The sequence below is a fragment of the Pezoporus flaviventris genome, unplaced genomic scaffold, assembly GCF_033815535.1.
Source record: "Pezoporus flaviventris isolate CSIRO_AGI_PZ_B2104156 unplaced genomic scaffold, CSIRO_AGI_Pfla_v1 ptg000034l, whole genome shotgun sequence".
Classification (NCBI taxonomy): Eukaryota; Metazoa; Chordata; class Aves; order Psittaciformes; family Psittacidae; genus Pezoporus; species Pezoporus flaviventris.
In genome coordinates this window covers 2341504-2368052 of record NW_026892582.1, presented here as the reverse complement: position 1 = coordinate 2368052, position 26549 = coordinate 2341504, and the positions used below count along the sequence as shown (strand labels likewise).

Sequence of the window (26549 nt, the reverse complement as noted above, 5' to 3'; positions counted from 1 at the left end):
CGGAGGGGTCCAACATGGCTGAGGCCCCCAGGTCACCTCCCTGCCCCCTGCCCGTGGCACCACCAGCAAAGCAAACCCACTGTGGTTTTTCAGGTGGTTTCCAGCCTGATCGGGTCTGTCCCATGGCACCATGCCGGCACTGGGACAGGGACTGCAGCGGGTCCGGCTCAGTGTGACCCAGTGGCAGTGCGTTGCTCTTCAAACGGCTGCGGAGACTCAAGTGCCCCAACGTTGGCTGCCCGTGTGAGCCTGGGACCTGCTAGCCTCTGCCAACAGCCCGACACCAACCCTGGCTCAGGGCTCCCAGCACCCCACACCACTGGGGTCACATCCCCGAGCGGGGCAGGGAGGGGGCAGCAATGCCCATGAGCCCAGGCATGTCTGGTGCAGCTGCTGTCCTTAACCAGGGCCATGGGGCTGCGGAGTGATGCGGTGGGAAGGAGGTCCCTCTGCCAGGCAGGGGGCCACTGAATGTCAACTTGCTGCAGGGCAGGGGGCTGCAGTGGCCCCAGTGCAGCCCAGTGGCTCTTCTGTCCTGGGGAGCTGCCAAGGTCAGTGCTGGGCCGTGGAGGGGGTCCCTGGTGGGTGCTGCGGGCTCTCTTCCATCCCTGCAGGTCTTGGCATCATCCAGCAACATCTCTGCATGTTCCAAGGAAGGATCTGTAGTGCCAGGAAGCCTCCCCTCACCTTCCTTGCCCTGCAGAGGAAGGAGGCACTGCCAGCAGCCTGGGCACGGCCATGTGCTGCAAACCCTGCCCTGGACGCTGCTGGGGACGAGGCAGCTTCGGAAGAGAAAGGGCTGCACAATGGAGGAAGGGCCAGGAGGTGCTGTCATGATCCCTCCTCCCATGGAGCAGGGCTGTGGCTGTGAGGTCAGGAGAGGTGGTGGCAGGGAGCTGGTGACCGCCCTGGGGACACCAGCCCAGCGGCTGTCAGCGTGGTGGGACTGGAGCAGGGCAGAGAGGAGCAGCTATGTGCTGCCAAAACCCATCCTCGCCCAGCGATGCGGGGCAGACATCGAGCAGGAGGGGAACCAGCTGCCTGCGGACGGCTCCTCCACCGGAGGCCCTGGTGTGCTGGCAGGCTCAGGAGCTGCTTATCCAGAGCAGAGAGGACTGCTCCCAGCTGGAGTTTTCCTCTGACCGCAGCCACCCTAATGGGGATAGGATGTGCTCTGAGAGCCTGGCACCCCCTGACTCTCAAGCTCTCTGCCCCAGTGGTTACAGGTCATTTCTCAGCATCCTCCTGGCCAGAGGGTGGGAAAACCCACCTTTACAAAGCCAATATTTAAAATGCTCCTTTTGGAAAGGCATCCTTAAAACTACCCTTCTCCTACATGAAGGTCACAGCCCATAAAGCAAAGTCTCAAGCATTCCCTGGGGCTCCTGGCAGTTTCATGGCCCTGCTTACAGCACCACCCTGCTGCAGAGCCCGAGGAGATGGAAACTGGAATCTACTGGAGCATTAGCAGGAGGCTATGGGGATTTTTTCTTCTATCTGAATTATTCACCAAAGGCAGATTGTGCCTTACACAGTGTGGGAAAACCAGGGCTTATCGAATCTGGAAAGCTCCTGGCTTGTTGCAAATTAAAGTACTTGTTATTTCTCTCCAGTTGGTTTTGGCTGGACACTCAAGCCTGGCAGCATCTCATCCGAGCCAAAACAACAGGGTGGGAGTGAGAGAGGGAACCTGATGAGAGCTTGATTCTGCATCAAGTGGAACAAGAAATCCCAAGCAGCTTGCTAATGGGTGCAAGAGAAAGCCCAGAGAAAGAGTGTGGAAGTCAGAAAATCACAGGGGCCCAAGCCAAATGGAGACATTCAGATCAGAAACCAGTGTTTGTTAGAAAGGGATGGGCAGAAACTGAGACCTGGTGAGCACATGACAGGGAAATCGTCTAAAACGCGACAGTGAAGCAGAGTCAGTTCAAAAATCCCCAAACCTGCTGGAATTAGAAAGCATCAGATTATGGAAGCAGCTCTGTGAGGCCCCAGTGACCTGCAGCACAGGGCTGAGGAGCACCAAGAGGCTCCCAGGTCCCCACTGTCCCCACAGTGCCAGTGCAGGGAATGGCACCAGTGCATGTGAGCCAATGACATAAACCTCTGCTTGGGTGTTTATGGAGCAGCACCATTCCCAGCATCGGCATGCCAGTGTGCTGGGCCAGCAGCACAGCCCCAGAGCAGGCAGCAGTATCTTCCCAACAGGTACCACCAGATTGTTCCAGTCTGCAGCAATTTGCAGGCTGGAGCAAGCACAGTGAATGCTCACTGTGCTCATCTTCCTTTCAGCAATATCGTGTTTGCCATCTTCCCTCTTCACATCGTTCGGAACATGGTACCTTCCTATTCAGGCTGAATCCAATATTTATGGGGGCTGCAGTACACCAGCAGCACTGGGCTGCGTCAGCAGTTTCTCCCCAAAATGCCTTTTTTTGGGAGCTCGGGGCTGGCTGCAGCTCCCGCTGCTCAAGCTGCCGTTTGCTGTGTACCAGGCTTAGACTTTGGAGCAAATCCGGGAAGGGGAAAATCTAATCGTCAGATGCAAAGAGATGGGGGAAAATGCTTGTTCACTAGTATGGAAAATTCCTGGTTGTTACAGCATGCATTGTCCCATACCTTGGACACCAGCTGTCTGGGATGAACATGAAAACAGATCTGGTTTGGTTAGGGAGATGTGGGGACAGGACAGCATTGGAAACCTCTGCTCTGGCTGGGCCAGGGAGGCACTTGGCTGTTGGGTGGGTGCAGGAAAACAAACCTTGCAAGTTCTGAGCTGAGCTGGCTCAGGCCCAGCAGGAATCCATTTGCACGGTGCCAGATCACAGGAATAACAAAACCCAGGGAAACCTCGGCACACGCTCACTGTGCTTTGCCACAGGACGAGGTTTTTTCCTGAAGCCTCCCCTGCTCTCTTGGCTGGGAACATCTGTGTGCCTGAGAGCAAGCGTACTCCAAGAGCCAGGTCCCACTGCCCGGCTCACACCCTGCGGGCAGCTGAGCAGAGACAAGGTGGGGCTGGGAGAACCAGTGTGGTCGAGCTGCTGCCAACACCGCTGCCTGCACCCTGCCTACACATCGGGCAAGCTGGGACAGTGATGTTGGTGCAGGACTTTGCAGATTTAGGTTATGGGAAGGGCGATCAAAGCCTGTGGGGAGGGGGTGTTAAGAGACTCCTTAAGTCCTGAGACATTCTGAAGTGCCGCTCTGCTGGCAAAACAGGGCTACTTCTGATGGCAGTGTTAGCAGGAGGGTGATCACAGAATCGCCTGCACCCCCCTTCTAACGGTGATAGTTTCATGGCTCAAGCGAGGGAGGAAAAGCTTCCCCCTGCAGCAGACAGCTCCTTATGCAGTGTCTCCAACTAGAATTCAATTATAGATAGCAAACTGAGTTATTTAGTACCCCCATTAAAGATGCATGGGCCCTGCCTTCTGACGGAGTATGTCTGAGGAGGAACAGCATCAAGGCTGGGAAATGCTGCTTTTCTGGGGATCTCGCATCATGCTGCTGAACATGCTCCATCGATTTTGAACACCAGCAGATAACCCGGAGCTGCAGGAGCTGCTGCACTTTGTTTGCAGCAGTTTTGCTTTGCTTTTAATGTACATTCCCTGGCTGCTTCACTGAACAGGTACCTCCAGGCTCTCTTCACCCACGATCCCCTTGGGAGGAGGATGATGTGCTCTGCAGCAGGCATTGAAACTGGGGGTGGGAAGGGAGAGCCAAGCCCAGGCTGGTGCTGCAGAAACCACCCTGGGCCCTCCCAGGCTGTGCAGCCAGGCTGCGGGGGCTCAGTGGGTTTGGGTGGGAACCAGCCTCAATTTGGCTCCCTCCAGGATGAATGTGCATTTGCCAAACCCTGTATTTGCCGAACCAGGAACCTGATTTTTTGGCTGGAGAAAGCCTGGTTTGATGCTGGGAGGCTGGAGCACCTCTCCTGTGGAGCCAGGCTGAGAGAGCTGGGCTGGTTCAGCCTGGGGAAGAGAAGGCTACTGAAGGGGAGACCTGAGAGCAGCTCCAGTGCCTAAAGGGGCTGCAGGAAACCTGGAGAAGGGCCTTGGACAAGGGATGTAGGGACAGGACAAGGGGAATGGCTTTAAGCTGCCAGAGGGGAGACTGAGATGAGCTCTTAGGCAGAAGCTCTTCCCTGTGAGGGTGCTGAGGCGCTGGCACAGGGTGCCCAGAGAAGCTGTGGCTGCCCCATCCCTGGCAGTGTTCAAGGCCAGGTTGGACACAGGGGCTTGGAGCAAGCTGCTCTAGTGGAAGGTGTCCCTGCCTGTGGCATGGGCTGGAACTGGATAAGCTTTAAGGTGCCTTCCAACACAAACCAGAGGTGTGTTAAAAACCTTTTACTATGAAGCTTTTGTGCTGAGGACAGGAAGGCAAGAAGGGGGATGCAAGCCATTCTGCATTGCTATGTTTCAGTGAGGTCCGTGGCCTGAGCTCAGGAGAAAGGAGGATAATGGCATCAGGGTGCTGGAAGCCAAATTTTTGGTGGTAAGGGGCTTTGGTCCCAGCACTATGCTGTGAATTGATGGGTCAGCTGGAAACCTGGTCCTTCCACTGCACCCTGAATCATCTGCCCTTACAGCAGGAAGGATGCAACAGCACAGCTTTGTGCATGGACACATGCTGGGGGAGTCTAACGGTAGGACAGAGGAGGTGCTGTGCTGCTGCTGCAGCTTACCAACATCACCCTGGGCAGGGACCTACAGCAGCTGGGACCTACAGCAGCTGCCCACACCGGAGCAAGTGAATTCAGCCAGTGCCCATGCTTAAAATTTGGTTTCACTAAAGGGATGCTGTTTCCCACTGAACAGAACAATGGGCAGGACAAAACTTCTGCAAAGAATCTGTGTGCTATTTGCCAGTCTGTGAGGTGACAGATACAGGGCCTGAGCCTCCCCGTGGGGAGGGGGACAGGTGAGTCAGGAATGTCTGTCTCGCTTTGCTGCCCGAGCCGTGAGGAACCAGCTAGTGCAGGAGGAGTGTGAGAGGCTTTGGTCTTTACACCCCAGGAAGAGCCAGAGCAGAACAGGACTCTTCCTTCCCAGTGGGTACTTGGAGGTTTGGTGTGATCTGATGGGAATGAATTGCTTTGATGAGATGGGACTCTGCTGCACAGGGATCTGCATCTCAAAACTGTGCACCTTGGAGAGCATGGGGAGCTGGCAGTGACATGGGTCTTTGGCACTGCCTGGTCCCCTCTCATTGGTTCCACATCTGTTCTCATTCCTCCCACACAAGCACAAATGTGTGGCCTGTCAACCCCACATTCCAGCAGTTTGATCCTGCCTCTCAAACCACAGCGAACATTGCTGCAGAGCCTGTAAAACCTGGCAGAGCGCTTATTGCTGCACAGCATCAAGTCTTGACTCCAAAGACAAAGAGGAAGAATTACTTAATACTGTCACTAAATATTCATTAATAAGAGCTATTTGATAGACAGTGTAAGGTGCACAGATACCCTCCAACCCTGTCCACAATGACCCACCCTTATGGTGCTATGAGCAGTAAATACATTTAGTGGCATATAAAGGATAATAAGTAGTCATACCTTTAAATTTCTATCCCCCATCACTACCAGAACAGCTAATGATGTCGATATAGGTATGACAATATCTAGTTGACACTGCCTGTAAATCATCATCTTAGTTAACTAAAATATCTGTAAGCCTCAACAGACATTTGAGGAATGAAACACTGTGCTACCAATTTCATTTATGCCAGAATTCTCACAGGCCTTCAATGCCTGCAAAAGCAGTATTTACTTCACTTGCAGCACCTCACAGGCTGGCTGCCTACACTGAGCTTTACACAAATAGTATGTTAAGAGCTGCTGGTTTCAATACCAGGTATGATGCTGGGCACTCATTCTCAGACTAAATACATATTTCATACAAATTTGGAAGCTGTTCAAAAAAAACAGGCCCATGAGCAGGACTGTGAGTGTGTCCAGCTGGAAACATCCAGGCATATTCAGAAGTGACTGCACTCTCATTCTTCAAAACCTGGCCCGTGAAGAGAGTTTTGAATTGGACGCTGTAAATGAAGGACCCCAAGACCCTTGTATTCCTGTGTGAACGCCGATTTAAAAATTGACTCAAGAAACCTTCCCAGTTAAATGCCTGAGTTGGAGCTGAGGGATTTTTCTTTAATCAGGACCAGGCAAATTAAAATGAACAGAGACGAGTGAATTAACACAAGTGATTCATTAAAGGAAGGAACAGAAGACGGTAGGGAAGAGAGAGACCACGTGAAAGCAAGAGGATCTGGTAAATATGTATCAGAGAGCATAAAAATACTACCAGTGCTTAAAACAACCTCAGCTGGAAGAGAAAAGGATCCCTGGGAATGGCCAAGGAAGCAGCAGCCTGGCAGCTCCTGTGCCAGCTGTTAGTGCAAGTCTGGGTATTTCCAGAGCAGGATGGCCCCATCCGCACTCACACTCACAATGTTCTTCTTCCCAGGGCAGATCTTGAGACGGGTGATGTTGCCACTATGGCCCACTCCAACGTGAGTCACTGCGCCCTCCTTGTAGTCCCACAGTTTCACCAGATGGTCATCGCCACCTGCATTGGGCACAGAGGGAGAACAAACGATTGCTGCTGGAGTTCTGCTGTCTTTTGTCCCCGTGTTACAGGCAGAGGAATACTTAGGCACCAATTGTGTTTAGGAAGGCTGGGGTACATTGTATTGGGCATTATGGCAAAACCTACTTAATTTCAAGCAAACTAGAGTCAGTGTCCAGTGGAGCGCTCAGGACCTGCACCAGTGGATCACAGTGAACTATGGCCAGGAACTACTACCAGTAAGTTGGAGACCTGCAAAATGCTTTCAACCAACACTCATTTACCAGCTTAATCTACAAGAACCGGTACTGACACCAAATCTGTGCTCTTGAACTACAGCCAATATCCACAGTGCCCCAGCTCCTCTGGGCTGGTTCCAGAAGGGATGGCACAGTGGTGGGGAACATGCAAGCCTGGGGCTGGATGGAGTCTGCAGCCATTCCCACTTGTAAACTGATGGAGACTGCCAGGCTGCTGGAGTGGGACATTGAAACAAATCATTCAAGTGCACAGTGAACACTGACCTAAATGAGGAGCACGCCAAGGAGAAGCCCTGTACTCCCTGGAACACATTTGAACCTTGTCTTCACCTTTATATTACATCTTGCACAGCTGAACCACAGTATCTCCCAAGGCTGACCCACAGGCTTTTCATAAGTGTTCTTCAGTGATTCATTTGCTTTTCCCCTTTTGCTGACCTCTCCTTCTAGTTTTCCCTTTCTTTAGTGAGATCCTTGGTCTTAATATGACCTCCTCTTTTCTAGTTTTATCCCCCACTCACCTGTGACAAAGAATGCCCCATCTGATGTGATGTCCATCCCATTGATGGAACCTGATGCAGAGCCTTCCACTTCTCTGATGACAGAGCCATCAAACACTTCCCAGTATCCAATCTAGAGAGCAGAGCAGAAAGGAAGGCTCAGATGTGCAGGAAAAGCTCATGGATTTCAGCACCGCCCTGTAACACAATGCTCTGGGGAGGTACAAAAGTTTCATCACGTAACAAGCGTCAGACTTTGTGTTTTGGGATTACTGCAGACGCAATTCCTGCAGTTTTACTTACCTTTCTGTCTGTTCCACTGGTGATGACCTGGTATTCTTCAGGATGGTAACACACACATTTGAACAATGTGTTGGCTAGAAACATTTGTTTTCTCACAAAACGCCTGCAAAACACCCCCAAAACAGGAGAGAGCAATAGGGTCAAAAAACAAATGTTGGCTGTCTGAACTATTTCTGCCTGTGCTATGCATCAGATCTCTCTACTTGGATATTTTCAGGTACTGGTCTGAGTTCAGGAGTTCATGAAGCCTATGAGGGTTCTGTTCTAACAGTTCTGTTCCCCATCACAGCTGCCTTATAAGATTTCCGATCTACTCTCATATGAATTAGTTTAATTGAGGATGCTTTCCAGGTGCTATCCATGATGCAGAAAATTTCCTTATCCCTCACACAGTGCAGAAAGCCTGCAGATCTGCAATAGCTCAATGTGAGTCATGAAGTGCTGGAGAACAGAGCTAGTGGGAAACTGAGGAAGTTACCTACTCCACCCCCTTGGCCAAGCAGGAGCCAGTAGAGGCAAAGGACTTGAGACAAATGTTTGTCTAAACTTTTCTGAGAAGTTTCTTGCATTGGAGGTTCTACATTCCCTGACTTGATTGTTCTTTCCAGTAGTTTTTATCTCCTAATGCTCCTTTTCCCCTACTCCTCACTTTGTGGTATCCCCAGTAGGGCACAGTGCCCCAACAGAGACACTACCAGCACTCCAAGTGCCTTGCAGTACTTATCTGTCTCCTTACGCAATATCCCAGATGATGCACGTTCCATCGAGGCTGGCTGTGACACACTCTCGGTTGTCCTTCTTCACCTTAATGCAGGAGACAGCAGAAACGTGCTCCTTCAGAACCTCCACCAATTTTTGAGTCATCTCACGGATCTCCCAGACCCTCACCTGAAAACCAGCAACAGACGTCTGCTCTTGTACCACGTGATCTTGACTGAGCTCAGGAGGATGCCTATGGCTTCCCTCTACTCTTCTTTTTAGGACATACAGCAACTCCATCTCAACCGCCTGTCTCTGTTCTCCTGTGGGCACTCATGCAGCTGACTCACAAAAGCAAACTGCGTTCTTGAGAGAATAATTCCCTGGTTCAGGAACTCCCAACCATTAACCCCAGACCTTGTTTTTGCCAAGTTCCCACTCTCCCATGCTTCAGTTTACTCATCTCTCCATCAGGAAAATGCATCTGGTCTGTGATACATTTCCAGCCATGCTTTAAAGATCAAGGAGCAAGGCTTCTGACATGGAACAGAAAAAACCTGCTTCCAGTTTGTGCTATACAGAATGCCAGTAAGTAAATACAGCTCTTTAAAGCTTTGATGTGAAATATGGGCCTGAAAGCACCTCTTTTACCGTGGTGGTAACAGCAAAAATCTTCCTGCTTTGAGGACTTGATCCTTTACACCTTGCATTTACTGCCCCACAAGTGCCAAACTAAATGGCATCTATTCGTTTTTGCATTCCCCTAAGGTCAAATCCTTATGAAAATGTAGAGCTGAAACATGGAGCTCACCTTCCACCTTTTCAAGTCTGTTACTGAGTTAACTATGGGATCTGGGTGTCCAATTCCCTCTTGCTTAATGATCACAGCATCCAGATCCCTTAAGCCACCCTGAAAGTCACAGCTTTCCAAGAGCTGGTTTTGACCAAACCATTAGCATTTCAGTAACACCTTTTCTGTGTTCCAAATGAATACTGCAAGTGCTCCCCTGCAGTTCTCATTTCTTCTTTGCCAACCTTTAGCTTTAGTTCTGCCTCAGCTGTCTTTTCAATTCAGAAATGAACTAACCAGAGCCTGTGCCCTTCTGAGGGTGTTGATACAGAATCTAGGTCCTCCATCTTCTGCATTCTCTAGCACTAATCATCCAAGGTACTTCACTGTTCATTTCTCAGTGAAGGGTTGAAGTTGCTCATCATCCCTAATGTCTTTATGCAGTGAGATAAGGCAGTGATGCCATCACTGCTCTGGGGGAGTGCTGAGGTGCAGAATGATTCCAAAAAATGATTCAAGGATTAGGACATTAGCATGAGATTTGGAAGACCTAAGTTCAGTTCCTCCCTCTTCAAGGTTTCCCGTGCCATCTTCAGCACGGCACACTGAGCATCTGAGATCAGGGGACACAAACAAAGCACAGAGCAGTTAAATAGCGATCAGGAATCCACACACAATGCAGTGTCTTGTTCCGAAGGGTCTGCCAGGCTGCAGAGGAAGTCCAAAACAAGGCAAGAAACTGAACATGAGCCTTCCAAGTTTATCTATTTCTAATAGAAATAAACCCCCTGTCTTTAAATGATTTAAACATTAGGAAAGGAGTGTCACTTTTATAAAGTGAAAAGGGCTACTGCTATATGAAATACATGGAGTAGCCAAAATACACGGTGTTTGTATTGTATGGCTGGAGAAAGACTGTTGAACTGCACAGTGTGATGTTACCCCATAGACACTATAGCAATATAAAGGGAAATTTGTGCTACTAAATGAATTCTTATGGGTCAATTTGGACAGGACCAGGACTTCCAAAACAAGGACAGAAGGAAGATCTGTGCTAGAATACAGTTAGACAGAGGCTTGCAAACAATGATTAACAATAAGAAAATACAGGGGAGAGGCAAATGAGCAAAAAGCATGAAGAACATACTCTGCATTAGAAGGATTTCCAGAACTACTCTGCCAGAAGAAACCAGGGCACAGTTTTACATTCTGCCCTCTGAGAGCAGAATTTTGCAGATATCCAAAGCCAGTATTTTCCAACTCAGTCCTCTGCTTGAGTGAAAGCTAAGGAGAGTTCATGTACTGACCGAGCATTACAGGCAACTTGCAGGGCCTGTGATGAGAACACAAAGCTGCTCCAGGCTTTTAAGGAAAAATTACCTGCCCTTCACCTCCTCCACTAATGATCCATTTGCAGTCATTTGTAGCAGCAATTGCCGTCACTCCCAAGCTATGGGCATGGTTCACTACATACATTGGCTGTCCAGTCTCCGGCGTGAAGGCACGGATTGTCCCGTCATTCCAAGCTGATGGATATACAGACAGAAATTACGCAGGTGCCCAGAATTTCCTCATATTATTACCTCTCTTTCCTTCCCAAATGAACCTGTTTTCTTACTGAGTTCCTGTATAAGGCCCAGCCATACTAGATCACCAGTATACATGTGAAAACCACCCTACTGTAGGTGAGCCCACAGAGCTGCAGACACAAATAAACTATTAACATTTAATTTCTGATTTCTGTTTGATTTTGTCTATGGACAAATTGGTTTGATAACAATAAAGCACTGCTGCTCTAGGGCTGCTGCAGTTCTGTGTAAGCAATCTGCACATGGCAATGGGTGGGAACTTTATGCAAAAGGTGCTCCACAGACACAGCTGGTGCATACACCAAGGTTAATAGTTCAGAATTAGGGCTTTTGAATGAGGCTGAACTGCTGGAATAAGGATGAATTGTTGGAATTCACATCCAAAACAAGGTGGCCAAACCTTGCCTTCCACGTACACCATTAACTACAGCCCTGAGATACTGGGGGCTGTGAGCAGCATTCATGGGACCAGCAGCAAGCAAAGATGCCCTTGGGTCAAGAGATAGATGTACTGAATTTCAGTCCATTCCAAATTCAATCTCCTCTTCATTCTAACACACAGATGCTTATTAAATCTGGCAAACACCTCAGGACTGTACTTGACCACAGGTCTGGACTGACCACTACCTGAAATGATGCTCTTGCCATCCCTCATAATCTCAATGGCATGGCAGGTCACGTTGGGGATGACGATTCGTAGGAGCTCCCTGTTCTCTGGGGTGTGCCACACTCGGATATCATTTCCGGAGCAGGTAGCAAACAAGTCAGAAATTCCACTGGAGAATTCAGAGAGCAGAGATAATGAGGAGGGGCATACAGAAAATGCTTCTTTGTCAGATCTTAAATCATCCTTTGAAGCTCTGCTCTTGCTACAGTGCAGCTGTAATCTTCCCAATAGGCACCACCATGGTTAAGTCAAAGGTCTTTTTCACAGGATCACCTCTCTCACATAAAATACCCCTGCTCTGATTTCTACTCAAGGATTCATTTTAAGAAACATTTAAAGTGAAACTAAAATAACTCTATTTTTTTGAACTTATGACATTTATTTCTCCATATTCAATCTCTGAACAACTTCACATGTTGTATATTACAGCCACAGAAGTGGGTATAGAAGTGCTGCGTGCCCAGATTTAACATCAGGGGCTAACAGCAGCTTCATATTGTACAGATGTCATTTTTTATCTTGCTTACTGGATGATTCCTATTCAACACTGCTGAAGGCAATAGAGGCAATGGCAAAAGCCTGTTTGTAACATACTTGTTATACATGTTTGAATAAGAAAAAAACCCTGCAGGATTCCAAACGCTATGGGAGCGAATGCTTTGAAATAAGCTCTAAACCACATGTCCTAGGGATAGGGCACAAAGTGAAATCTAGAAAGGTACTGCAAGCTTTTGTTCAACGCCACCATCAATGCCTGGAAAGATGAACCAGAACAGAGAAAACTGGTACAACAGAAGTGTGGCCCCTTTCAAGCCCAGCTTGCGCAGCAGCTATCTAAAGTAGGAGAACACCAGCAATCTAAGTATTCCCAAATAAGCCAGAACAGGGAATTAAGCATGTATTTCCCAATCAGTGATATGCTTTGTTCAAGAGAAGTTAACAGACAGAAACTTTAAACATCTGTGCAGGGACAGTTGTTGCAATCATCACTAAATCCAGCTTCATCCAGATACCTCTGAGACACAGATGCACCAGTCAGGTCCAGTAGCATCAGGTCACCCTAAAGCTCCAAATGATTTCCTCACTACATCAGAAGGATGAGTATTTTTTAGGCTGGTGACAGTATGGATGGGGGCATCCTGCATTGTGCACTCTGCTGTACCTTGGTAAGACACGATCCTTTGTGCTGTGTCAAGAAGCGATGCAATAACAACATGCCAAAAATAAAAACCTGCACTGGGACCAAGCTCCCATTCTCTGTTTGGAGAGGAAACAACCCATCCACTGTGGGCTTCTTAAAAGGAATGTGTCATGATCCTTCTATACAGGAAGAGGGAATGTTTGCTGTCTGTTCACAAGACAAAAGCAGGCAGAGGACGCACCAGCACACCCAGCATCTCCCATCACAAACCCCAAATTTAATGCAACATGCCGTGTTGTCAATCATGAAATCATAAGGGAGGCTGAGAGACACAAAAAGCCTCTGAACAGCCCCGTTAGTCATGTTTCAGGTGATGTGACAGGTGGATAGCAGAGCATACACCTCTACAAACTCTAGCTGCAGCAGGGTACACAAAAGCAGTTTCAGGATTCACACTGTTGGCAGACTAAGAGACCCACGTCTCACAGCACTAACCCTAGGAGCAAAGGGGGAGGTTTCCGTTGCTGCCATTACCTAAACATAAATAATTCTAGTCTTTTTATTTAGAATACTTTCTGTAAATCAATGATTTTTCCACCTCTCAAACTCAGCTGCTGCCTTCTGCTTTCAAGCAGCTGCTCACCATCACCCATGCAGGTTACAGTATAAACCGTAAGGATGTTAATGGGCTTTGGGTTCTTGTTGGTTAAAAGCATCCCAGGCAGTTATACTCACAAAGGAAAAACAATATCGTGGACGGCTTCATTGTGACAGGCAGCAATCAGCTCCTCTTTAAACTCAGTGTAGTTAACTCGATAAATCTGGCACTTGTTTGTCCCTATAAGGAACTGGTGACCCTGACCTCTGCATGTCAGGGAAGTGACACCACCTTGAACTTGAATTTTCCTGTTAAGAGAAAGCAGAAGTTTGGCCTGACATTGACCCTGATGTACTTTTTTTCTGTCTTCCCTTTCCCCCTGACTTGACTTTCATTCCCCAGAAAGCTCCATATTAGTCTGTGATACCATTACACAAGAAAGTGCTCAGGACTAATATTTCATTCCCAGTCACAGAATTCCAGACTGGTTTGGGTTGGAAGGATCTTAAAGCTCCTCCAGCTCCAACCCCTGCCACGGGCAGGGACCCCTTCCACTGGAGCAGCTTGCTCCAAGCCCCTGTGTCCAACCTGCCCTTGAACACTGCCAGGGATGGGGCAGCCACAGCTTCTCTGGGCACCCTGTGCCAGCGCCTCAGCACCCTCACAGGGAAGAGCTTCTGCCTAAGAGCTCATCTCAGTCTCCCCTCTGGCAGCTTAAAGCCAGTCCTGTTAATACTTCATATGATCTTCCCTCTCCCACCTGCTACTCTGCCAGGCCTTGCAAACACAATGCTTGGGAGATTTTGTTTTCTGGACCAGGGCCTAAGGAAACAGCATCTTTGCTGACATTTTTTGCTCAAGCGCACTTAAATATCTCATGTTCAAGAATATTTCCAGACAGTACAGATCTTTTGGGAATAGTTTAAATTGTATGAAGCTGATTTTGCAGAACTGTACACTTCAGCTGGCTACTCAAAACAATGTAGAAACAGTAGCTGTGAATCCAGTCTGCAAATCACATGTGGGGAAATGACACCTGCAGTACTCTGTTTTGTAGGCTGAAAAAAGTGCTTTGCACCTACTCCAGCACTGCCAGACATGAGCCTATAAAATTAGCAGAGCCTTCATTTACAATCCCATGTTCTCCAAGAAACCCTTTGCAGATGGCAAATACTACTCTTTCTCAGCTGGCATAATTTTAGTTTGCATCAATTTAGGATCTGACGACTCATGCCTAAAAGGAAGCAATGGTCATTTAAAATGAATGATGAATTCACTTCTGTGCAAAGGCAGGCAATGAGTTTCAGTCTGTTCCAACTTCATTACACTGGAACCATGCTGTCTGCTCTGTCTGCAGGACTGAAAAACAGATTTGCTTGGATTATGCCTTTCTGTAGAGATGATGGGTTCTTATACTGTGACCCTTTGGGGAAGTGTCAGCTCTACCCTCCTGATTCTCCCATCTGCTAACTCACTTCATCACTTGGTAGTCTGAGCCTTTACAGAGAGCTACAATCCCTTCTCCGGTGCCGACTATTGAATTTCCTGTCTTCAGCAAAACCAGAGTTGTGACTCCCTAGGAGAAAACAGGATTAAAACACAATTGGATGGAAGCAGAGTCTTGTTATTGCTGCAGCCATGCTAAAATGCAAACGGAGCCTCCATTGTGCTCCTGATGGTGCTGGTGTCACACAAATATGGCTTTATCACTATTCTTTGACTGACCACGGCTAAAGAGTGACCCTCTGGAGGGGGAAGGGAGAAAAGAGCTACTAATTACAGGTATACATGAACTACTACAGTATGTGGAGCGAGTAAATAGTATCATCATGGATCCTTCAGAGCAGCTGGGACCATGAAAGAGCCTACATAACCTTACCTCATCCCAGCAAGCAACACACACATTTTGTATTAGTGCCTCCAGTTTGCCTTCCCCTGATTCTTCATCTATCTGACAGGGAAACAACACAGGATAAAACTTGGCCCAAGTGTCCTTTCCTCCAACGGCTTTTAGGACAGATCCTCTATGTCCCAGGGCCTCTCCCCCTGCCTGAAAGATCACAGAATCATAGAACAGTTAGGGTTGGAAAGGACCTTGAGATCATCCAGTTCCAACCCCCCTGCCATTGGCAGGGACACCTCACACTAAACCATATCACCCAAGGCTCTGTCCAACCTGGCCTTGAACACTGCCAGGGATGGAGCATTCACAACTTCCCTGGGCAACCCATTCCAGTGCCTCACCACTGTTACAGTAAAGAGCTTCCTCCTTATATCCAATCTAAACTTCCCCTGTTTCAGTTTGACCCATTACCCCTTGTCCTGTCACTACAGTCCCTAATGAAGAGTCCCTCCCCAGCATCCTTACAGGCTCCCTTCAGATACTGGAAGGCTGCTCTGAGGTCTCCACGCAGCCTTCTCTTCTCCAGGCTGAACAGACCCAACTTTCTCAGTCTGTCTCCATATGGAAGGTGCTCCAGTCCCCTGATCATCCTTGCAGTCCTTCTCTGGACTTGCTCCAACAGCTCTATGTCCTACTTATGTTGAGGACACCAGAACTGCACACAATACTCCAGGTGAGGTCTCACGAGAGCAGAGTAGAGGGGCAGGATCACCTCCTTTGAGCTGCTGGTTACGCTCCTTTGATGCAGCCCAGGACATGGGGGGGTTCTGGGCTCAAGTGCACACTGAAGCCGGCTCATGTTCATTTTTCTCATCAACCAACACCCCCAAGTCCTTCTTTGCAGGGCTGCTCTGAATCTCTTCTCTGCTCAACCTGTGCCTGGGATTGCTCCAACCCAGGTGTAGGACCTTGCACTTCACTTGGTTGAACCTCATAAGGTTGGCATCAGCCACCTCTCAAGTGTGTCAAGGTCCCTCTGGATGGCATTCCTTCCCTCCAGGGTATCAACACAGCTTGGTGTCATCGGCAAACTTGCTGAGGGCGCGCTCAATCCCACTGTCCATGTCAGTGACAAAGATGTTGAACAGAATCAGGCCCAACACCGACCCCTGAGGGACCCCACTCGTTACTGGTCTCCAGCTGGACACTGAGCCATTGACCACGACTCTTTGTGTGCGGCCATCCAGCCAGTTCTTTATCCACTGAGTGTCCATCCATCAAATTGATGTCGCTCCAATTTAGAGACAAGGATGTCGTGTAGGACAGAGTCTAACGCTTTGCACAAGTCCAGGTAGATGATGTCAATTGCTCTGCCCTGTCCATCAGTTCCATAGCCTCATAATAGAAGGCCACCAAATCAGTGCAAATCCTTCTCCCACCCATTAGTAATAAAATACCTTTGTCACTGAAAAGCTTTGGAAATTAGGCAGCCCATCATCAACATGGGTTGATGCTTCTATTTACTGAGATGAGCAGATCAACAGGATGTCAGCCATTAGAAAAAGGAGAAATGTTTTTTCATGGTCAAAGTAAGAGACTACAGTAAATACAAAACAAACCAACTTTGCCCTTAGCCTTGCCACAAAATTTCAAGTATAAGAAAAGTCAAGTCTCTGCTTCAGTTCTGTAAAGCAATATTACTCCTCTGTATACTAGACAACAGATGGATTCTTGAAAACCTGAGAGACCCCAAAGTTGGCTGCAAGAGGGGTGGAACTACTTTTGTGGGGTTAAATCTTAGTACTCTCCCAAAAAATGTCCCTGCTAGCTTGGGGGAATGTATGCATGAGTGAAATGGAAATTACTAATAAAAAAAAGGCAATAAAGGAGCTTTATGTCATCCGAACACTAAGCCCTGGCACGAAGCAGGTGGGTACAAGAGGCACAGGCCAGCTGGGAGCAGCTCCAGGCTCCCTGTGACTTGTAATGAGTCTGTTTAGTGACTCTGGAAGTTCCAATAGAGACTCCAGCACCACTGGCCACTGCCCAAGTTAATGAGCAGTCTTGCCAAGTGTCCTGAGAGGACTAGCACTTTCACATCACGCTGGTTCTTCTTTAAGCCCCAGCTAATGGAGAAAAATGTGTTCAAGTGAAAAGAACAGCTTCCACCTGATGGATTTTTTTTCTAGCATTCCATGTTGTGAAAGCACAAAGACGTGAATGCTCAAAAAGTAATAACCAAGAGGCAAATCAGAATAATTCTCTATTTATTCTTTGGGAAGGAGTCACTGTCATGGGCTTGGTTTGTGATTTCTGAACAAATACAGGAGTCGGCACTTTGTGATCAAACCTGACCCCTGACCAGCACCACGCAGCATTCTTGCTTTATTCAAGCATTCATCTGGCCTAACCCCAAAGTGAATTTTTAGGATTAAACACTTTCAGAGTGTTTAAAAGAATGAAAGCCAGAGAATGCTAGTTTTATATCTGGAAAGGACTGAAGCTGTAAGGAAGGCGAGAGAGGAAGGGAAGAAAGAAGAGAAAATAAAATGGACATCTGAGCTGCTGAGACCCAGAAAGGATCGTTCTAAAGTCACAGACAAGGTCTGATGAATTTGGAAAAAATACTTTGGTTCAATAATCCAATCAAATAGCAGCAACTGGTTGTTTTTAAAGTCTTGCTTATACTTTTTGAAGGAAACCCCCTAATAATTATGATATAGGTAACTGGGTATTCCAAGCATCCTTGCACCCATCTGCACATCAGCTGAAGGACTGTTTGACTTCAGGAACAAATAAATGTGGATTGTGGGGGAAAAAAAAGTAAAAAAAGATAAAAACCCCCTAATCCTGATTTGTAATTTAATTGCACTGGATTTCCTCATCAGTCTGTCTCCACCAGCAGCACATCCACAGTCTCCTGCAGTATCAGGGCTGATCACTGGGAAAACACAACCTCCAGCAAGGATTTTATGCCACGCTGTCACAACACCACCTGGCTGGAAGCCAGGTTTCATGCAAATATTCTGAGCAAAAGCATGAGAACAAAAGAATTCTTTTGAATTAGAAACATGATCCACGAGCAGAACAATGTTCACAAAAATTTCCTATGAGCTGCTGGCAGCATTTTGCGACTGCCCTGTTCTTGCAGCCTCACCAACTGACTTCTGATCTACTGGTTTGCAGCTCTTCCTGTACAAGACTCACATCCCGACTGCCCTTTGGGTTGAGCGCTGTGGCAGGTGGTGGCATTAAAAATCAAACCTTTGACTACAGAGTTTATCTGATTGCAGCTCCCTGCTACTTGCTGATAAATTACAGGTTTTGCAACACTGCCAAGACTGCTTCGATTTGCCAAGGTATTCTCTTCAGTTCTTCAGTTTGAGAGGAAAATGGGTATTATTGAGACAGAAAACCAAAACTTAACTCAAATAGAAGTGGCCGAATTCATTGCCAAGTTCTCAGAATCACCGGAGTTTGATTTCAACCTTAACTTCATCATTGTGCTTCTTTTTTTGTCCAGTCTGTTCTCTGGATCACCATGAGGGAACAGAGAGCTTTCTAAGATGCCCCTGTTAGTCGCAGAGTCAAGCAGATCACGTTAATGAGATGATGAATGCTCTATTTTATTTACTGACAGACCTCTTGTAGATGAAATGCAGTGGCAAATGTAGGAGGTTAAAACTATCACCATCCATTATTTACGTCTTACCAAAAGAAATCACTGCTCTGAAGTATGATTATAAATAAAGATACCAGCAAAAATCCAGCCTGCCCATTCCCTTCCCTTCAGAGGTACCTGGTCTTTGTCCCATTCTGATGTCTCATGAGAAAAACAAGTTGCTTCATCAAACCAGTGAACTATTCTGCCACTCCTCTTCAAAACAAACAAAATCTTCAGATCATGTCTTCATAACAAACACATTCTCATATATCTAAAGGCAAAGTTCCTTTAAGGCTGACCAAACTTATTTTCAATAAACATCTTCTCCTTACCCAAACAGTATCTAAACTCTTTCTTTAAAGATATGCTCACCATGGGGTGGCTGTGGATTCCAGGTTTGGAGTTTCATGGCCTCAGAATTCCCTGGTGTGAGTGGTGAGAAAAGGTTTTCAGAGAGAGGACAATGTTTGTTCACAAGTATCATAGACTCACAGAACGCATTTGGAAACTGCATTAATAAGAGGGAGGGAAGAGAGCAGTGAGGAATAAGCAAGAGGAGAAGGGATGATGGTGCTGAGCTTTGAACAGAAACGTCTGTTTTAAGTGACAGGGTAAAGGAGGAGATTGGAGAGAATACCTGTTATTTGCATCCAGTGTGAACATCTCCTTTTCACTCCCTTTTCCCAAAATGATCATTGTTGTATCTTAAGTAGCTGCTGGTACAGAGCACTACATTTAAGTCAGATTAATGCCTTCCTGCTCAGGTCTCATCCATAAGGCTGGCAGGAGGCTGTCACAAGATCCTCTTCTGGATCTTCTCCCTAGCATCTTGTCAGTGTTTTGTGTAGTCCTGTTTTAGTTCAGCTTTTAACTGTCAGAAGCAACGTCAGCTGATGCTCACAATGCTCCAAAGACCTCTGCCACAAACTGTGGTGGCTCAGTTCCTATGGATTTGCCTTATGATCAAGCCTCTCACAGCATGGACTGGCCTGTGGTCTGGCTTTGAGCTCTGCTTTTCTACAAGAGGCCTGAGGACCTCTTTCAAGCACCCAAATTGCATGGCATCCTGCTAATGTCCCTGTCTGATTGCTTCTTTAGCAATGTCTGAGGAGCATTTTTTTGGTGAAGCTTTGTTTCACTGCATTTGGCATCTTCCCCTCAGCCCTAAAGGCAAGGGGGTTCAGGACCTCGTGTGGTTTCAGCTGTGTACTCTAGGCAGAGTACACACACTGCTAGATGTAAAAGGACTCCAAGGTGCAAGCACTTAACAGGGGAGGTGATACTCAGTCATCAAGACGTTAGCATGAAAGACAGCAGAGATCAGAAAGGACACAAGTCCTGTGTGGATACAGAGCCCTGCAGGAAGACTGCTGGAAGACTTGCTTAACAGGGCATGGAACATGTACTCAAGAGTATAGACCTGCAGCAGACTTACAATTTCCATCAGGAAAAAAAAATACATTCTTGTCACTTAGTATGTATACAGAATGTAATTACTTACATTCCTGCAATGCAGGTGGGGAACATAACTTCTCCAACCTTCTGGATAAAGATTGAAATATATTTCAAAGAATTCAGTGGCTCTGAGTTATCCCAGAGATGTGGGCATGCACTTGTAACACGAGAAACACCACATTTTGAATGGGCACTTACATGGTTTGCATGTACGTGCGTGGCACAAGGAAGTTCAGGTATAGAGAAAAAAGCCCAAAGCAGCTTTTTCTTTGGGATTGATTGCTGAACTTTTCTTAAAATTCTTGTTAGTCTTGTATTTGCTCTGAAACAAGATCTGCTTCTTTGTAGAACAGATTCCCCATGGCGTTCCTAACAGGACATCTGGTACTTCCACCTATATTGCTTCCCCCGCAGCTCAAGGGAATCATGGAACCATAATTTTCATGGTTGCTCATCGAGACCAGAATGGTTTGGGTTAGAAGGGACCTTAAATCTCATCTAGTCCAACCCCTCTCATGAGCAAGGAAGTATTCAGGCAGATCAGGTTGCTTAGAGCTCTGTCCGTCCAACTTGGCCTTGAATCTACTGTCTCCCTGGGCAAACTATGCCAGTGTTTCACCACCCTCATAGTAAAAAAAAAAACAACAAACCCAGCATCCTAAGATAGGGGTTTGGATTTACATTGCAAAATACATTCAGCCTTATGCAAGAAAGCTTTTCAGGGAAGTGTTTCAGCTCCTGAGGTTTCACTCCTGCCACTGGGTACAAACTGAGAAGCTACAACAAGTCTTTTATAGCAACAAATAAAGAGAACTCAAGCCCAAGCGTACTAGCTGGTGCTGATTATCATTGCAGCTCCCTGCATGCAGAATTAATTCTTGTACAATGAAAGACCAAAAGCTCCTTATTCAGGAGATATTTCTGTGTCAGGATCCTCACACTAAGACTCACGAGACCCAGTCACAGACAGAAAGAGCTAAACTACAAGATCTTTGGGGTTATGAAGTCAAGCACTCAGCAGTTAAAAAGCAATTGAAGCAATGTACCCTATGCAACCCAGTTATGCATATGCACTACAATAAACTCTTTAAATCCACTCTCTATACTACTTTTTTCAGTAAGACCTCTGCCTCACCAGTGGTAGAGTCAGAACTTCAAAAAGACATCCTCCTGAAAGGAAGGGGGAGGAATGGTTTGTGGAACAAACACAAAAATCTAGGGGGATTTGGTTTTTAAGAGCAATTGTAGTATTTTGAAGTTTTCCCAAAACACTCTTCTTGTGGCAAACAGTGGTCTTGGAAAATTTCAGCTTAGGAAATTTAACAGATCTGTAAGATCTGAATATAAGACCCTATAGCAGCAAGTGTGAGAAAGCCTCTCAAATAAGCACATCTACAGTCTTCCTAGGAGTGTCCTCTGTCTCATTCCAATTAATATCTCCCTAAAAAAAAAAAAATCAGGAACTGTTCCATCTTTATGCTCATTTTTCACTTTTTTACGACTTTTACCAGATTTAGTATAAGAGAGTCTGTGGGATGACATGTGAGAGTCAGGAAAAACCCAAATTCTGAGCCAAATGAAACTGGACCAAGCTAATGGTCTCAAGCTTCCAGCTCAACACTGAGACACTCACAAAGAAGTAACAGCACAGAACAAGGGTTAGTCAGGCAATCAATGTAATGGTTCTCCTGGAAGTTGCCTTACTTTCAGTTACAAACAAAAGGAGGATAAGGGAAAAAATCAAGTCGCAGAGCTGGTACTCACCAAGCTAAACATCTTCTTCTGGGGCCCAAAGTCAGTCATCAGCTTGTGGTTTGTATTCATTTTCAGGACATCACCACTTGATGTGCCAATATAAAAATAACTATCATCATCTGCCATCTATAGGAAAGCAGAAAAACCCAAGAGATCATGGTGAGATAGCTAGACTCTTGTCCCAAGCCTAATGCTGGGCTGTGGAAATAGCTTCATTTCAGGGTATTGCCAAGATTTAATCCGAAGTGATAGAGCCAGTGTTTTCATCCCATCATACTGAAAGATGTGAATGCAAAATCTTTGCATTCTAACCATATCTAAATAATATTTTGAATCAAAAATGGGATTCTCTGGGTCTTGGAGCTTGTGAATAAAGCACATGCTGCTTCTCTTTTGAAGCATTCAAAACGCTCTTTCCCAGGATAAAGCAACTGTGGGAGACCATCTTGCAACGAGCCAGCACTCAGTTACTTCACTGCTGTAATGCAGTTGTGACTGGCATTTCTAGTGTTACTGTCAAAGTTTGTGGGTTTTCTCTAGTCCGGGAGAGATGCTCACCTGAGCCAAACTGTCATGGCTGAAGCTTACCTTCACACACGTGACCACTCTCCTCAGGTGCCCTGTCCGGCATTCAGCGGGGTGGATCTTCCTGTTGGGTAGATCCAGTTCCCACACTCGAACAGTGTTACTGTAAGAACAAATATACTGGGATCAAATCCAGATGTGCAGAAACATCCAAGTTTTTTCACTACTAAAAGAATTAAAAAGCCTTCACAAGGCTACATTGCTCTGAAATATTAACAAGGAGGAAAAGAACAATATCAGAAAAGCCAGAAGTAAGTCTCAGTCTTTCCTACTGTCTCTTGTGGTCACTCTTTCCAGGTAAATCAAAAATCTTAAAAGGTTCAGCAAATGCATACAGAAGGATTATGGAGGACTGTGTAACAACCTTGACACTTCACCTCCCAAAGACACATGCACTGTGGAAATCTCAGATCCTAGAATGGTCCAGGACACTTTCAACTACTTTCTTGCAGTTTAATTGACAAAATACAAGCCAAGATAAAATCTTTCCACACAGTCACCCTTATGTTTGACAAAGTGTTATAACTGCAAAGACCAGCACTCATAAGTGCAACTACAGCCAAGAGCATCCAAAGCCTCCCTTGATTTAAAGGGAGGTGCAGGTCCTCAACACATTTAAATGTCAGGCTAGATACATGAGGGCTGTCTCAGATCCATACAAATGTGCCTTTTTGCACCAACTTTTGTTCCAAGCCAGTGACCAATTGTACATTGCATCTGGTGAGGACAGGAGATGATCCAATGACCTGCAAGATATCGTTTCTACATCGATTAACCATTGTTCAGAGCCATTCAGTGACTGCTTTTCTTGTGTAAACACTGGAAACTAAATGTTTTAAACCCTGCATGGGGAATGCTGAGTACAAAATCCTGCTATCAGAAACAGAAGTGATGCATGTGGGTCCCTTGGGCTGCTTTTAAAACATATTGTTCTACGCAGAACAAGCAGAAATGCCTTAAAGGGACAAGCTGATGGATATTTGTGGGTCCATTCAGAGCAAAAAGAAAAACCACACAAGCAAAAAGCACACAGTTGCTTAAGTTACCCTGTATTTCAGGAAAGACTCTTTCTAAAGGCAAATAGGTCCATAGGTTCTTTCCCCTTTCTTTCATCTACAGAAACCCTTACTTTCCAGCAGTGACAAACATCTCGTCTCTGCAGCTGGAGCACACCACGACGGTTGCGTTCCCCGAGTTCTGTGCCGAGGCAGGGCTCCCGCAGATGGCCTCCCTCTGGTCAACGTGCCACACAACTACGCTGCAGGACAAGGAGGAGCTTACAAGAGCCTTGCTTTTTGCCATTACTTAAAATACTTCAAACCAAAAGCAAGATGAAACCTATTTTCCTGCAGTCTGTTCCCACCAGGATACACAATGAAAGTCCTTTGGCAGAGACTTTAACCGATAAAAGCCTTATCACAAATGTGTGGAATTGCACTTTATATCCCTTGCTCCTCAAGCAAAGGTATGTTCATTTGTCAGATTCATTCTGCTGGACAAGATTCAAATCATACCTTAGGCCACTTGTTAAATCTGATTTAAAATAACTTTTCATTCCACTCTTATTTGCCTTTTTGTCAAAGCAGGCAGGCCTCCAGTGAAATCCAGAGCTTTTCAGGGCAGTGCATTAAGCCAGCTAACTGTACAGGCTCCATGAGGTTTCTGGGTGATTACATCAGCTTAAGAATTAGCTGCTACTTTCATCTTTCCCCATACCCCACGCTCTGCCCACAGCACCCACCTGGCTTCCCATCGGACAGAGCTGTATCACTGAGGAGAGACATCAAGCAGTGGAAAGACTCAGATGGCCAAAGTGGGGAGAAGCCAGTGCTCCTCAACAACGCTCCTCCATGCCCTACAACTTGTTGGAAATTGTGTGGAAATCGTCTGCCAAGAAGCAGAAATAGCTACCTGCCGTCATCCTGTCCTCCCAGCGAGATCAGATAAAGGTTGTTGGGAGAAAACGCCAGTCCTTCAACCCTGCCCTTGTGAAGTGATAGCCGAGCAAGTAACTCCTTCCTCTCGAAATGCCATAGGATGATGTCTGCCTGAGGTGCAAAGCAGGAGGGGGCAAAGCCAGAACATTGATGTAGCACACAGGTGTAAAAACTTTCTCTGACAGGAAAGCTGTTAGAAGGAGCCCAGTCAGCTTCTGTCCAGCCAGGGCTCCAGTGACACAAACCTGCTTCAGATTAGGTGCTGTAAGAAGCATTACTCCAGCTTACCGGTTGAGTGGCTTTACTTCAGGTCAGAATAAAAATTGACTTCGGTTTTAAAATACTGACAACACTAATACTTGATTCCTTCCAGGTGTCTCAGGGTCCTTCCAAATAGGCAAAAATTAAGCCACAAAGAACTTTAGAGGTCCAAAACCACACGTAATTAATTAGCTGCCAAAAAAGCCCCAGGCAGCTCTGGAACTCAATTTAAATACACCACCACTTATTAATTAATGTCTAATGAGATTTAGGCTGCCACAGGCAGACAACTCTTTAGATAAAAAGGACGGAAATGAAGAGGCACTTCAGGCTAGTTATCCCAGTCCTAGAAGGAAGGCTTAACACTTTACAAAAACATAAAGGCGATGGAATAGCCACTATTGCCCATTCTCTGCAATATCCTCCCACTGTACGCATTTGTATTGCAACAAAAGAAAAAGTAAACCAAAGGTGTTCCCACCACTGGCAAGCCAACTCCATTTTCTTGGTCAAGATTATGCAGGTAAAAAAAGAGCATTACCCACCTTGAAACCCATGAAAGCCACTTCTCCAGAAGCGACGTATACCCCATCCCTAGATACAGCAACACAGGAGACGTTATTGGTGTGGCCGTGCAAGAAAACCTGCTTCTTGCTGTCAAGGTCCTGAATAACAACAGTACAGCCCAGGGGATAGAGCATGTGCTGCTTATTGGGGTGGCAGATGAGGCCGAAGGGTACATGCCCTGCAAGAGAAAGGAGAGAAAGCTCTTCCCTGTGAGGGTGCTGAGGCGCTGGCACAGGGTGCCCAGAGAAGCTGTGGCTGCCCCATCCCTGGCAGTGCTCAAGGCCAGGTTGGACACAGGGGCTTGGAGCAAGCTGCTCCAGTGGAAGGTGTCCCTGCCCGTAGCAGGCAGCTGGGACTGGGTGAGCTCTAAGGTCCTTTCAACCCAACGCAGTCTATATGTGGTTCTATATGACCTGCTGCTGGCTGTTAAAGGTTCTGGGGCCTGCAGGCAAATTCTCTTCCCCTGCCTGAAGCAGGCAGTCCGAAGAGCAGGCTGGCCTCTCCCAACACCTCCATGCCAGTGGCCTTGCTTATCCTGGTCCCTAAGGGGAAATCACTTGTTCCCCAAAGTTTATCTCACAAGGAGGGCAAAACCAGCAGCCTTCCCGTGCCCCCAAAGCCGAGCAGCAGAACAACCCTGGGTACAACTCAAGGGTCACATCTACACTTCTGGGCCCACGCTGTGCTTCCTACAGCTACCAGGACATTTAACCGGCCAAGAGGCTGGCGCCCTCCAGTACAGAGGGATCTCCAGGCACATTTCTGACCTAGGGAGCCCACATCAGCAGCCCCGCTGCCGTGAGCTGCCTCCAAAGGGCGGCTGCTGAAGTCGCGATGCCTGAGGCCGGTCCCTTGTCACAACGATGTTCAGCGCGAGCAGGGCTTTGGGTGCGCTGTGACTCCGAAACGAGACTCCTGTGCTCCCAGGTGTTTCCTGCTCTTCGCTTTCCGCCTGACTCGGGATGCGGGGCGCAGGAAGGGCGAGGGGCGCAGGAAGGACTCCGCTGCTCCAGGCCCATCCCGCAGCCCCACGCCTGCCGCACGGTGCCCCCGTACCCCCCCCCCCCCCGGTGCCCGGAGCCTTCGGGTCCCCCCCGCCCCGCGGTACCGTTGAAGCCGATGGCCGCCCGCAGCTCCAGCGCGCGCGCCTCCTCCGCCATCGCGCCCCGCCCGGCACGCGGCGCCACGGCAACCGGAGCCCGCGCCGGGCCTGCCGCGCCACGGCCGGCAGGGGGCGCTGCAGGGCGGCGGCAGCAGGGCCCGGGGCCGGCGGGAGCGGGGTGAGGGAGGGGCGGAGCGTCCCGGAGGAGCGCGCAGCGGAGCCGCGGGAGGGGAGGCGGGAGCGGCGGGAGCGGGCGGG

The 26549-nt window shown here is 47.5% G+C and overlaps 1 protein-coding gene across 2 annotated transcripts; it reads right to left on the bottom strand.

Annotated features, from left to right (window-relative positions):
* Window positions 1-6136: 6136 nt before the first annotated feature.
* On the bottom strand, window positions 6137-26442 carry CFAP52 (cilia and flagella associated protein 52). Of its 2 annotated transcripts, XM_061461965.1 has the most exons (14): window positions 26298-26442; window positions 25168-25367; window positions 24336-24472; window positions 23554-23682; window positions 22428-22527; window positions 21849-21965; window positions 14598-14698; window positions 13260-13430; window positions 11344-11492; window positions 10508-10653; window positions 8375-8526; window positions 7639-7741; window positions 7357-7468; window positions 6137-6575 (listed from the first exon to the last, which is right to left on the bottom strand). In XM_061461965.1, exons 1-14 carry the CDS (start codon window positions 26347-26349, stop codon window positions 6400-6402), a joined length of 1845 nt encoding a protein of 614 aa, XP_061317949.1. In that variant the 5' UTR covers window positions 26350-26442; the 3' UTR covers window positions 6137-6399. The 2 variants fall into 2 exon arrangements, with proteins under 2 accessions (XP_061317949.1, XP_061317950.1); XM_061461966.1 differs by lacking the exon at window positions 6137-6575 and having other exon boundaries at window positions 7412-7548.
* Between the last annotated feature and the right edge of the window lie 107 nt (window positions 26443-26549).

Coding starts and splice junctions, on each gene's coding strand:
- CFAP52 (XM_061461965.1), bottom strand. CDS start 26,349: ATGGCGGAGGAGGCGCGCGCGCTGGAGCTGCGGGCGGCCATCGGCTTC. Junction 23,683..24,335: donor GGAGGACAGGATGACGGCAG/GTAGCTATTTCT, acceptor CTTGTCCTGCAG/CGTAGTTGTGTGGCACGTTG. Junction 7,469..7,638: donor CCAGTGGAACAGACAGAAAG/GTAAGTAAAACT, acceptor TCTGCTCTCTAG/ATTGGATACTGGGAAGTGTT.